Source organism: Halichoerus grypus, chromosome 5 (assembly GCF_964656455.1).
Source record: "Halichoerus grypus chromosome 5, mHalGry1.hap1.1, whole genome shotgun sequence".
Taxonomy (NCBI): Eukaryota; Metazoa; Chordata; class Mammalia; order Carnivora; family Phocidae; genus Halichoerus; species Halichoerus grypus.
Window position 1 is genome coordinate 156,688,147 of NC_135716.1, and position 14,814 is coordinate 156,702,960.

Genomic DNA, 14,814 nt, shown 5'->3' on the forward strand with positions numbered 1-14,814 from the left:
AGGGAGCAAACATTTTAGTTCATAGAGCTCAGACTATAACGTCAAATAACACTCCCAGCCTCCTCATTCTCAGTCTGCCCCCCGATGCACAAGACCTCTCTTAAGAGTCTCGCATAATTCTCACAGCAATGAGACATTCTACACCCCTAAGGGAGTCTTCTTGCTGTCTTAAAGTTTGTACTTGCTCAGATGCTATTACTGCTAAGGACAGGAGCTGAGAAAGAACTAGGAGGGGAAGAGTAATGTTAAATAAAGCAAAACGACAGCTTTAAAAGGAAATGAGAGATAAGGCAGTTGAACTTGAGAAAAGCTCCCTGAGTTTATAATTTGTTTACATATACACTTTTGTGGTTTGCCAAGTGATTTGGTGTGACTACCTGTTTAATTAGCATGTAGTCTTAGTATTGAAAACTTTGTGAGACAGGCTTAACTTAGATCTGATGGATATTCTGAAAATCACTCTCATGCGTAAGTCTTCACCCATCACCACCTACAAAAATGCTCAAGAAAGAAAAATAATTCCAAGTTCATACGTTTAATCCAAAAACTTAGGCTTGCAAGAGAAAACCTGATTTGGTGAATTTAGGTTCAAGCTCAATGCTGTATAAGCCTTACAACCACCGAAGAAAGGGTTTAAAGACTTTTTTACATTATCAACGAACATTTAAAGTGAAATATAAAATTTCCACTTAAACCATTGTTGGTTCATGTGTTTTAAAAGAGAAAACACAGAATTTACATAATGTCAAATTATAAAATAGCTGCCAAGCAGCTCATGAAAGCAGACAAGCTTTTCAAATAGCTTGATGCAACACCTATGCTAGTCACCCAGAAACTTCCAAACAAGCCTGATATCGCTAAATCAATTTCCAAAACGAGAAAGTAATAACTTTCTTCCAGAAGTCTCTGCAAAGTATCATGCCACCTAATTTTTCTAAACAAAGTACCCCAGTTATAAGCTACTTGAGCTAGGTTCACTCCTACTTATGTACCTGTGCCAGGGAAATAGGATGGCTTTTATTTACATGACTGTTTACCTGAAGAAATGCCTCTCTTCCTGTACTAAGTGCTTAGAGTACGAAACACAGCTGCTTTCTTTCTTCAGTGACTAGTTAATCAGGATTAACACACACACACACACACACACACACACACACACACACACACACACTTTGGTGTTCTGCATAGACAAGAAAACATATTATCCAATGTCCTCAGCTGAGCAGAGGCAGTACAAGACTTCATCACTGTCCCTAACTTCTATTATTTAAAAGGAGGCTCCAGAAGGCTCGGGCACAGGTGCCACGGCTTTACATAGGTGCCACGAAACGGTCTATAAAATAAGCCGTATGATTTCACTTATAACTGGCCAGCCTGCATATGGTGATTTTAGGTTTGAAGAGACAATGATGGCGTTTACCAGACATAATCCTGGTTGAGAGTTTTATTTATATATTTTTTATTACAATAAAATATACACTCCATAAAATTTACTATTTTAACCATTTTAAGTGTACAATTCATTGGCATTAAGTACAATCACAATGTTGTGTAACCATCACCATAACAGATAAAATTTTGTGTAAGTGCCTAGCATGCATTTCAAACCTATGGTTATACAAATTTAAGCAATGCAGACATTTGTATAACTTGTATGACAATTGTAAACTGGGGCAGTACATATATGTAATTATAGTCAGCTTGATGCCTTGATTTTTAAATTTTTTACAACTTCCTCAGTTTTATGCTATACAGTAAAATTGTCAACTTATAACTCAAAATTTTCTATAATCTTCTCAATAAAATTAGTAGTATCACAGAATATGAATTTCAGAACATGCTTTTCCATATCTATCCAATTGACAGAGTTTTTCTCATGATGAATTCTTTGCCGCTTTATTAAAAGGCTAATTGTAAGTTTTCCCACATTCACACAGCTTCCCTGTTTTTATGACTCCTTTGATGGAGAATGAGAGTCTTCTGGTTAAAAGATTTCCCACACGCACTACATTTGTTTTGTTGCTCTGCTGTATGAGTTAAGTAATGTTTAAGCAGATGTGACTTCCTGATGAAGGCTTTGCCACATTTAGTAGACCCATGGGGTTTCTCGCCTGTATGAATCCTCTGATGCATGACTAGCACTGAGAAGTCTGCAAAGGCTTTGCCACATTCTCTACATCGGTATGGTTTCTCTCCTGTATGAATTCGAGAATGTTTATAAAGGGATGAGCTGTACCTGAAGGTTTTCCCACATTCTTTACATTCAAACGAGTTCTCAAATGTATGCGATTTCACATGTTGGGTAAAGGAGGAGTGCCAAGTGAATGACTTCCCGCACTGATGGCATTCGTACGGTTTCTCTCCCGTGTGGAGTCTCTGGTGGACCACCAGTTGTGCTTTATGCATAAACGCTTTCCCACAATCATTGCATACATAGGGCCTCTCTCCACTATGAATTTTTTGATGAGCTATAAGGTGTCCCTTACTGTTAAAGGCTTTCCCACAGTCATTGCATTCAAAGGTTTTTTTTTTCCCCTTGTATGTTTCTTTTCACGTCTAATGAGACAAGACTTCTTTTGGAAGGCTTTCCCACATTCAGGGCATCCAAAGTTTTTTTTTCTTGTAGGCTTTTTTTCATGCTTAATGAGACAAAACTTGTTTCTGAAGGCTTTTCCACATTCCTTGTATTCATAAGAGTTTTCTCGGATATAACTTTTATTATAACTGAGCAAGTGTGAATTAGGTTGCAGACTCTTTCCATTTGACTCACATTTACGCTGTGTTTGTCTTAAAGAAATACATCTTATACTCAGATTATAATTTTGGACTCTCTCCTTGGTCAGTGTTTTCTCGAAGGTGAGCATATCTTGGTTCAAAAAATTGTCTTTGCTTCCTTCCTCTCTCTCTAGTGCATCACTGAGTAAGCAGATAACTTCTAAAAAGGTGTAAAATGAAATATTCCCAGTTACTCTTTCCAATCTCATGTTATAAAAAGAAAAAAATTTGAAGTATATAATGTCAGCAAGGATGCCTATTCTGACCACTTCTATTCAACATAGTCCTGAAGTCCTAGCAAGACCGTAAAGGTATCCAAACTAGAAAGGAAGACATAAAAATATCTCTGTTCACAGATGATATGATCTCATATGTAGAAAACCCTAAAGATTCCACAAAAAAACACTATTAGAGCTAATACTCAAATTTGGCAAAGTTGCAGGATGCAAAGTCAGCACAGAAAAATCTGTTGTGTTTCCATACACTAAAACAATCCAAAAAGGAAATTAAGAAAACAATCCTATTTACAATAGCATCAGAAAGAATCAATTAGGAATAAACTTAACCAAGGAGGTGGAAGACTTGTATACTGACAACTACAAAATACTGCTGAAAGAAATTAAAGACAAGTAAATGGAAAGACATCTTGTGTTCATGGACTAGAAGACTTAATATTGTTAAAATGTCCATACTAACCAAAGTGATCTATAGATTCAATGCAATTCCAATGGCATTTTTTGCAGAAATAGAAAAAACAATTCTAAAATTCATATGGAACCACAAAGGATTCAAACAGCTAAAACATTCTTGAGAAAGAAGAAGCAGGAGGCCTCACACTTCCTGACTTGAAACCATGTTACCAAATTACAGTAATCAAATCAGTATAGTACTGGCATAAAGACAGACATATAGATCAGTGGAACAGAAGAGAGAGCCCAGCAATAAACCCATGCTTATATGGTCTTCAACAAGTGAGTCAAGACTACACAATGGGGAAAGGATCTCTCCAACTAATGGCTGATATCTGGGAAAACTAGATATCCATATGTAAAAGAATGAAAATGGACCCTAATCTTACACCATATACAAAAATGTATTAGAGACTTAAAATGTAAGACCTGAAACTTATATAAAACTCCTAGAAGAAAACATAGGGGAAAAGCTTCATATGATTGGTTTTGGCAAAGATTTCTTGCAGGACTCCAAAAGCACTGGCAGCAAAAGCAAACATAAACAAGTGGGACCATATCAAATTCAAAAGCTTCTGTGCAGCAAAGGAAACAATCAGCAGAGTGAAAAGGCAACCTACAGAAGGGAGAAAATATTCTAAAAACATTTATCAGGTAAGAGGTTAATATCCCAAATCCATAAGGAACCCCCACAACTCAACAGCAAAAAAAATGGGCAAAGGACTTGACCTATCTCCAAAGGAGACATAAATGGTCAACAGGTATGAAAAGATGTTCAATATCATTAATCAGGGAAATGCAAATCAAAACCACAGTAAGATCACACCTTGCATCTGTTAGGATGTCTATTACAAAACAACAACAACAACAGAAAATAACCAGTACTGGCAAAGATGTCGGGCTACTAGAAGCCTGGTGCACTGTTGCTGGTAATGTAAAATGATGGAGCCACTGTGGAAAACAGTATGGAATTTCCTCAAAATATCAAAAATAGAACCACTATACGATCCAGCAATCCCACTTCTGGGCATTTATCAGAAAACTGAAAACGGGATTTCCTAGAGATGTTTACACTCTCATGTTAATGGCAGCATTATTCACAATAGCCAAGAATTGGAAATAATCTAATGTTAATCAACAGATAAAGGTATGAAGAAAATATAGCATATACATACGTACTTTTATTTTTTTATTTTTTATTTTTTACAGATTTTATTTATTTGACAGAGAGAGACACAGTGAGAGAGGGAACACAAGCAGGGGGAGTGGGAGAGGGAGAAGCAGGCTTCCCGCGGAGCAGGGAGCCCGACGCGGGGCTTGATCCCAGGACCCTGGGACCGTGACCTGAGCCGAAGGCAAACGCTTAATGACTGAGCCACCCAGGTGACATACCTACTTTTAAAAAGAAGGAAATCCGTCATAAGCTATATGAATGAACCCTGAGGACATTAGGCTAAGTGAATAAGCCAGTCACAGAAGGATAAATACTGCAAGATTCCACTCCTATGAGGTATTTAAAATAGTCAAACATGTATGAGGCACGTGGGTGGCTCAGTCGGTTAAGCATCTGACTCGATTTAGGCTCAGGTCATGATCTCAGGGTCCTTGGATTGAGCCCTCCGTCGGGCTCCACACTCGGGGCGGGGGGGCGGGTAGTCTGCTTAGGAATTCTCTCTCCCTCTCCTTCTGTCCCTCCCCCCACTCGTGCTTTCTCTCTCACTCTCTTTTTTTTTTTTTTTTTTAAAGATTTTATTTATTTATTTGAGAGAGAGAATGAGAGACAGCACAAGAGGGAAGAGGGTCAGAGGGAGAAGCAGACCCCCCGCTGAGCAGGGAGCCCGATGCGGGACTCGATCCCGGGACTCCAGGATCATGACCTGAGCTGAAGGCAGTCACTTAACCAACTGAGCCACCCAGGCGCCCTCTCTCTCACTCTCAAATAAATCTTTTTTATTTTTTTTATTTTTTATTTTTTTTTTAAGATTTTATTTATTTATTTGACAGAGAGAGAGAGACAGTGAGAGAGGGAACACAAGCAGGGGGAGTGGGAGAGGGAGAAGCAGGCTTCCTGCTGAGCAGGGAGCCCGACGCGGGGCTCGATCCCAGGACCCCGGGGTCATGACCTGAGCCGAAGGCAGCAGCTTAACCGACTGAGCCACCCAGGCGCCCCTCAAATAAATCTTTTTTAAAAAAATGACCAGACATAAATTCCTTTTGCATCTATCATCAGTTATTTCTACCACTTGATATGACTTTGTCCTGAAAATGAACTGCTTTTTAGTTATAACCTCTTTCAATCTCCCAGATATAAGTCTCCAGAACCCTGCTTTGCCCGTGATACCACACGCTTCAACTCAAATTTCCCATTTTGGTTTCCACACTTAATGACTTCTATTAACTCTGGGGACATGAAACAGAAGACTTCTAGTTTTTAGCAACCTTTGCCTTTATATAGTTTACGATCAAGTAGGTCAATTCTGATTGTTACCATGATGCCACACCTTGTCCAGTGTAACATCATCACTGCTGAGCTCAAATCCTTACAACGCTAAGTCCACTGATATAATAATGTTAGGGAAAATGGGAAGAAGATGGTTCTTCATTATTTCTGAGATTTGATTCCCTTCCATTAAGAGGGAATATTAGTGCAACACTCTAGATTCTTAGCTCATTCCTTATTTCTCAAATCTATATGATCTGATTACCTTATAAGAACCAGATGTATGGAAAAGATCTGTGCTCATGTTGAGGAAAAAAAGAAGAATGAAGATTTTAGGAATTAAGAGAACAAAGCAAGGACCTCCATGGAACAGGCAGTGCAGGGAGCCAGGGCAGAGAGGAGAGGGCCCTCCCTCCATACAAAAGCTGAGCAAAGAGAAAGAGTAGCCATGCGAGCAGAGTGAGTGAAGGTGTCATCTGGGGATCTGACGATGTTATGTCAAGTGGCCCCAGTCACTTCCAAAGCTGTGTGGCTTTTAAGAAGGGCTTCCTGAAAGAGCTGCTTCAGAGGGACCTGTCCCTCACTGACCGACTGGAATCTCAATTCCAAAGACTCCCATCTGCCTGGTTTTCTTTCACTCACCTGGATGGCGCCAATGTGGGTTCTCCCCCTCCCCCATCCATGGCTCTTGTCCTTGCTCTGCCTTGAAGATCGCTTTTGTTTGGGTAACTGGGCCCCCTGTTCATGGGAAACAACACAGAACTGGAGACCAAGTGCTAGAGACAAACGACTACCTCACAATTCAGGTCTGTCTCCTTGAGTCTCAGGGCCTGGAAAGGATGACAAACAGGCTTTAGAACAGAAAAGACCCTTCTCCTCCATTTAGGAGGCAGAAGCATAAACCCTCTATCTGTTTATGCGTCATCTCAAAGGGGATTAAGAATCTGTGACCACTAACATTCAGGGCCAAACTCAGGAATGCTTCAGAATGTCCACAGCTTCCAACAAGCCCTAAAGGCAGGGCGCTAGGAGTATATTCTTAGTTCCCCTGAACAGTTACCACCCACTGTCCTTACCCACTGAGATGAGGTTTCTAAAGTTCTCCAACATCACATTCCAATACAAGGTTCTCTGCTCACGGTCAAGCAGCTGCCACTCCTCTGGGGTGAAGTCCACAGCCACATCCGGGAATGTCACTGATCCCTGTAACAGCACATTCATCTTCAACCTGTAGTGAGTACCGCTGGGGAATGTGGAGGGGATTCAGAGCAATTCCTCTGATTATGTTCATTGTTCTGAATTTGCAGTAAGTTATACAGAGTAACTAAAAACTACTATATACTTGACTCAGAATTAAAATTTTTGAGGAAAAAATCATATACAAACTATATACCTATAAACACACATGTATATATACACAGATATATATACATCCATATATATGGGGAGGGAGAGAGGAAGAGAAGGAAAAAGAGAGAGAAAATATTAAGTTCACTGAGCATTGCTTTGGTCTCATGTATTCTGTTTATACAAAAGGACACTAAACAATGGTCATATGAAAACTGCTACTGCATTTACACAAATCCCCTACATAATAAATACCCCAATTTTTCTTTCATAGTCCGTGCCAGGCAAACCTTTATCTGTGGAATTGTTATACCTTATTTTCTAGGACAAGGCCAAGAATTCACTGATTGGGTATCCTTTTTCTATGACTGCCAAGATTAAGCACACATTTGCATCTCAACATTACAAACGGTGTGCAGACCCAATGGTCTTCACATAGGCTAAGTTTGTATTCAATTTAAATGTCTATCTATATTTTTCCTGTTTCTTATATAGTAATACTTTTCCATGTCAGTATATGGATTCTTATAAGTCCCTGCAAATCCACCAGAAAACAAAGTGAAATTTGAATGAATAATTGGATGGACAGATGGATGGATGGATGAATGTCCTGCCTGGAAACTGGTCATTTTCTGATGCTCATGGGAAAGGACACACAGATCTATGAAAACAAGACTTCGGGGATTTCTCTGCCTTTCCAGCCTAGAAATAAGTACTCATATGCCAGCTACAGAAAAGGCTACTTGCAAGTCAGGGAAGTCCACATTCTGGAAGCAGTAACTTGTCCATTTTTAATTCTGATATGATAGTAGGAAACTTGGACAAGGATGCTCTCTTTTGGGTAGATGTACACATTTCTTCCCTATTGATCTATTATAATTTACTGTTCATTTCTTATCTGGTGATTTCTTTTCTCCCAGAAATTAATCCTAAAGAAATAAAAAGGGATGGATGCAAAGATTAAAGCCTGGGCTGGGAGCCAGGCAGCCTGGGTTCAAATTCAGCTACTCCACCTACTGGCAGAGTGACCCTGCCAGAGTTACCTTAACCACTCTGTAGCTCACTCTTCCTATCTGCAAAATGCTGGTAATTATAGTACATATGTCATAGGATTTTGTGAAGGTTAACTAAGTTAATACATGTAAAGCATTCAGAACAATATATGGCACATGGTAAGCACTTAGTAAAACTGTAATTATTTTTTAAAATATGGGGCGCCTGGGTGGCTCAGTCGTTGGGCGTCTGCCTTCGGCTCAGGTCATGATCCCAGAGTCCTGGGATCGAGCCCCGCATCGGGCTCCCTGCTCGGCGGGAAGCCTGCTTCTCCCTCTCCCACTCCCCCTGCTTGTGTTCCCTCTCTCGCTGTGTCTCTCTCTGTCAAATAAATAAAATATTAAAAAAAAAAAAAACTTAAAAAAAAATTTATTTTAAAAAGAACATTATTGAAGGGCGCCTGGGTGGCTCAGTCAGTTAAGCATCTGACTCTTGACTTTGGCTCAGGTTGTGTTCTCAGAATTGTGGGATTGAGCTCTGTGTCAGGCTGCATGCTGGGTATGGAGCCTGCTTGAGATTCTCTCTCACCCTCTCCCTTTGCCCCTCCTCCCCAAAAAAAATTTTTTTAAAGCACATTTTTGAGATAGTTGGGTAATTTTATGGATGACAGATTAGATAATAGTATTGTATAAGTGGTAAATTTTTTGATGTTGATAATTGAACTGTGGTTATGGAACAGAATGTCCATGTTCAAATGAATGAAATATTAGTGGAAATCTGCTCAGCCCCACTTCCTCCTTTTTTCTTTGGAGGGACTGCACTGTTCCTATTACATGGGATCTTAGTGGTAATATAAATAAAGTTTTCCTACTCTCCTGCGAAGGGGTGAACATGTTATCCAATTTAAACTGATCATGCACACCTATGAATTTAAATATTTAACAGAGTGACTATATAGTTGGCTAGGTCTTCCATGGCACAATACCACAGACTGGAAGGCTTAAATAATAGAAATTTATTTTCTCACAGTTCTGGAGGCTGTAAGTCTAATGTCTCAGTAGGCATGGCTTCTTCTGAGCCTCTGTCCTTGGCTTGCAGATGGTCTCCTTGCTGTGTCCTCCCATGATCTTTCTCTGTATGCATCTCTGTGTCCAAATTTCCTCTTCTTGTAAAGACATTAGTCAGATTGAGTTAGGGCCTACCCTAAAGACCTTATTTAATTATCTATTTAAAGATCTTATCTCCAAACATGGTTATATTCTGACGCACTGGGGTTAGGCCTTGATCATATGAGTGGGGATACAGAGGGGGGATCACAATTCTGCCCATAACAGTGACAAAATGATGTTAGGTGATTAGAGCTGAGTTATTCCACAGGCAACACTGTTATAGAAAATCAGAATTTTTCAAAAGTAAATCTGTTAAAGACTTTTTTATTCTTGAGAAATTACATTTGCAAGAAGGAATATTTTTAGATACATTCCTGATATTAAGAGGGTTTTCAGTCTTTAGAATGTATTATGTTTATTAAATTTGATTGAGTTCATTAGAATTGATTGAGTGGAGTCAGGGTCAACAGTTTAATTATCACAACCCCCAAATCTCATTGGTTTAAGATTAAGATTTAATATTAGGGTCTCAAAGGTTTATTTTTTGTGCTTGCTGCACATCCATTGCAAAACAGCATGGGGTTCCTTATTGTCATTCAAGACCCAGCCGGAAGAGTAGTTACCATCTTGGCATGCCAGAGGGTAAATCCAGTTTTGAGGGGTCTTGTATCAGCAATTAAGTGCTATGACTGGAAATAACACTTCAGTTTTGCTTATAATTCATGGGCCAGAACTAATCGCTTGGCATCATCCAAACATGAAAAAAATGGAGGGGCACCTGGGTTGCTCAGTCGTTAAGCGTCTGCCTTCGGCTCAGGTCATGATCCCAGAGTCCTGGGATCGAGCCCCGCATCAGGCTCCCTGCTCTGCAGGAAGCCTGCTTCTCCCTCTCCCACTCCCCCTGCTTGTGTTCCCTCTCTCTCTGTGTCTCTCTCTGTCAAATAAATAAATAAAATCTTTTTTAAAAAATGGAAATTCAATCCTACTCAGTGCCTACGAGAGTTAGAAATCTTTGGTGACTGTATTAACAACCACTGGTCACCAAATATTCAACTCATGCTCCCCTCTGAAGGCAAAATACAGTCATCTTCTTCCCAATGGAGAAAACCAAAAAGTCCTATCCTATCAAATATTAAACTCCTAAGTTCAGGATTTCTGGGTAATGCACAATAGTGTATAAATAAGAGGTGATGAGTGGTAGTCTTTTTATGAAGTCCAGATGTGGCCACTTGATCTGATATCTGTGACCCAAATGGACAAGTTTTCTGTACATCTCACAACTTGATTTGGCAGAGGGTAGAACAGAGACTGATGAGCATATACACTCCCATTGTGAAAGATGACGAGTCTTTTGTCATTTTCATTCTAAAGACAACACTCCCTTTAGGGTGAGAAATGATCCTTCTGTAGGTCTTGGTTCTCCTTCCTGGAAGTAGCTTTTGTTCATTATTGTTGTTCTTTGTTATTGTCCATTATTCTCCATAGACCTTGGCTCCCTCTCCGGGAAGTTCTTCCTTTTCCATTATCCTCGCCCCCATCTAAAAAGGGCTTTGAGGCGTATGCCCTCCTTGTGCAGCTTTCTTACCGCTTTCTGTCTGTGCACAGCTGGGGCTTCCTATTTTAAATCTTGAGTAGTTGCCATCTCTTGTAGCTCAGGTAGTACAATGGTCTCAAAGCCTTCTTACCTGTGTGATTCCAGTCAGCCTCACGTGGCGATAGCCACACCCCCAGTTCTTTTCCAGACATACTTATATTTACTACGTGTATCTTCTTTCTCAGCCCCAGCACTCCTACCCCGTCTCAATTCAAGTCCTCTGAGCCTGTAAGGCTTCAAGGAGAGAAGCACATCTTTAGTCTCCCTACCTCCACCTATTTTGCTCATTGAAGATATTTGTGAGCATAAGGACATTAATTGGGTATTTTCTTTTTTTTTTTTAAAGATTTTATTTATTTATTTGAGAGAGAGAGAATGAGAAAGCACATGAGAGGGGGGAGGGTCAGAGGGAGAAGCAGACTCCCTGACAAGCAGGGAGCCCGATGCGGGACTCGATCCAGGGACTCCAAGATCATGACCTGAGCCGAAGGCAGTCGCTTAACCAACTGAGCCACCCAGGCGCCCCTAATTGGGTATTTTCTCGAAGAGACTTTCAACTATTGAGAGGTTTTTAGGATGTGTGTGTCAGCCATAACCTTGATTTAATCCTTGCTGCAAGACCAAGTTTAATTCAGACTTTTTTTTCCCTCCAAGGCTCTCTCAATTTATCTTGGTAGGGAATGGAAAGTGGTACATGAGGCCAGCAGCTTCCCCCAGCGCCCCCTTGGTTGGTCTTGTAGAGAGTGCCTCCGGCTCCTGCAGCATTTGCCCCTCCTGCTGTGCATGGTGGCCAGAAGCGCCCAGTGGCCAACAGCTTTCCCGGCCTCCCACAGCAGTTACTAAGCATGTTGCTCCCAGTGAGACACCTACCAGGGAAGGGCTTTGCCCAGTATCCCAGGGGTGGGTTTCCAGCAGCTTCTGCAGGTGCAGTGGCACAGCAACTTCTCTGCCATCCTGCGGCTGAGGCCTCACCACCAAGATCTGGATCTCAGCACTGGCTGGGGGGTGCTCTTCCTTTGGACACTCTATCTGAGCCCTAGAGATAGTGACTGCTCCTTATATCTATTATTTCTGTATTTTTTAGAGTTCTCTTTACATCTTACCAGCCAATCCCTTGTTATTTGAATCCTGTTATGGGTAAAAATTCTTCTATTAATAGGGGTGCCTGCCTGGCTGAGTTGGAAGAACATGTGACTCTTGATCTCGGGGTCATGAGTTCGAGCCCTATGGTGGGTGCAGAGATTACTAAAAGAAAATAAACTTAAAAAAATTCTTATATGAATAACTTTCCCCGTGTGGTTTCTGTCTCCTGGTTGGACCTTGATTGATACATATCTTAAGTGAAAAAAAAACAAGCAAGATGCAAAACATTATATATAGTAGTATGCTGTTTAAGATAAAAGAAGAAAGAATATATAACAATAACGTATAACATATATGTATACGTGTGTGTGTGTGTGTGTAAGAACCTGGAATAAACAAGAAATTAATGAAAATGATTATATGGTAGGTGGCAATGGAATGGAGGAGATACAGTTTGACATTTAAACCTTGGAAATATTTGTTTAAAAACAAATTAGAAAAAATATATGAGGAATTCAAATACTGATTCAATGTTTATATTGGATTACTTTAATAAGTGTTGTTAGTAGGGATAATCCTATTGTGGTCATGTTTTTAAAAAGAATCCTTAACTTTTAGATATAGGTATTGAAGTATTATGAATGTAATGATCTGGTTTCTGTGATTTACTTAAAAAATAATTGAAGAGTGAATGGATACTGGGAATGAATATAAAGAAACAAGATTGGCCTTGAATTGCTGATTGTTGAAGTAGGTAGCAGGTACATGGGTGGGAATTCATTATAGTATTCCCTCTATTTATGTGTATGTTTGAAAATTTCCATTACTTAAAGTAAAAAGTAAATTAAAAAAGAAAAAAACAAAACCCTAAAATTAAATGCCAACAGAAGAAAATGAACCAAACTGCATATTAAATCAATAATAAACATGCAAAGAAATGAAGCAATTGAAATAATTTTGAACATGGTACAGAAAGTATACAATACTGGTGCTGAAACTCCTCTCCCAGCTCCTGTCCCTCATCAAAGAAACTCCGAAGTGTACTTAAGACAACAAGAAGTGAGGGACACCCGGATGGCTCGGTCAGTTGAGCGTCTGCCTTAGGCTCGGGTCATAATCCCAGGACCCTGGGATCGAGTCTCACATCGGGCTCCTTTCTCAGCGGGGAGCCTGCTTCTCCTTCTGTCTGCCTCTCCCTCTGCTTGTGCTGTCTCCCTGTCTGTCTCTTTCTCTCTCTGTGTGACAAATAAATAATTTTTAAAAAGACAACAAGAAGTGGGTAGAGGGCTGTTGCGAGTGAAGGGCAACTGAGTGGGTCAAGGTGGCAAGAAGTGTCCAGTGGTATGCTCTAGCTCACTGGAAATTTGTTATTTTTAGTTTGCAAAGGAGATTATCAAAAGAATGGGGCACCTGGGTGGCTCAGTCGGGTAAGCATTCAATTCTTGATTCCCTCTCAAGTCATGATCTCAGGGTTGTGAGATCAGCCCTGCATCAGGCTCTGCACTGGGCATGGAGCCTGCTTAAGATTCTTCCTCTCCCTCTGCCCCTCCCCTCCAAATAAAAAAATAAAATAAAAACAAAAGATTAAAGTGCTTCTGGAAAAATCATAATGGAAATTATTCTTCACAGGTGAGTTTAACCCATTTGCAGTTAATGTTATTATTGATAGCCTATTATTTATTTATGCCTTTTTTGTTTATTTTTTTTTTGAGATTTTATTATTTATTTGACAGAGATAGAGAGAGCACAAGCAGGCAGAGAGGCAGGCAGAGGGAGAGGGAGAAGCGGACTCCCCGCTGAGCAGGGAGCCTGATGTGGGACTCGATCCCAGAACCCTGGGATCATGACCTGAGCTGAAGGCAGCCGCTTAACCAACTGAGCCACCCAGGCGCCCTTGTTTACTTTCTATTTACCTTTTTTCTGCACCTTTCATCTTTCCTGATCACTGTTGGATTTATTAAGTTTTCATTATTCCTCTCTTTAGATACATTGTTTCTATGCTTTCTAGTTTCCCTTAAAGTTTTTCACATCTTAGAAGGCCTAAATGTTCTATCTGTTTCTAGAACATGAGGACTCCTAAACTCAGACTTCCCTTTTCCACTTTTTTTCTTCATTACATTTTTTTGTATTTAATTCTTAAAAATTAGCATATATGATATAATCAGAAAAATGAAGTTTCATTGGGGGAAAAATACCAATCCACCATCCATGTATAAATAAAAGAGAGAGAAGGCATTTTTGAATGATCTTTTTATAGAGTGAAAAAAGAAAATATCAAGGTATGACAAACTCTTAGAGGTGGGAAAAATCAAGGGATTTCTCACCTAAATGCTCTGTTTCAGCCACAGAGCACAAATAGACTAGGGAGTTCTGGGAATCCAAGATGTTTGGATGGATCCAGGCATAGTTTTGTTTTTCTTCTTGCCAAAATCTTGTATAGCCCAAGACAATGAGGTCAGCGACAAAAGCTCTCTAGGAGGGAGTTTATATTTGCCCAGTACTGGAAATAATTTTATCTTCTATTTGTATTCCTACTTCCACTTAAAGGAGGGAGCAAAATAATTCATGAAACCCAGATTACATGCTCCCTGATATATTACAATAAAAACTCCCTTGTTTTACTCCCTTATTTCCAGGGCAGACCAGTGTACACTTCTTGCCACCTTGACCTACACCCCTGCTCTTTCAAGGGACCTTGCTCATGCTGGCAACAGTAGGGCCCCCTGCTCCCTCTCTTCCTGTAGACTTAAGTAGTTTGGCATTTCTCAGATGAGAGGCACGGGT

The 14,814-nt window shown here is 40.1% G+C and overlaps 1 protein-coding gene across 1 annotated transcript; it reads right to left on the reverse strand.

Annotated features, from left to right (window-relative positions):
• Positions 1-1,484: 1,484 nt before the first annotated feature.
• Positions 1,485-3,630, reverse strand: LOC144381800 (uncharacterized). Its single transcript, XM_078071784.1, has 2 exons — positions 3,621-3,630; positions 1,485-2,546 (listed from the first exon to the last, which is right to left on the reverse strand). The coding sequence occupies exons 1-2, from the start codon at positions 3,628-3,630 to the stop codon at positions 1,930-1,932; spliced, it is 627 nt and encodes a 208-aa protein (XP_077927910.1). The 3' UTR covers positions 1,485-1,929.
• Between the last annotated feature and the right edge of the window lie 11,184 nt (positions 3,631-14,814).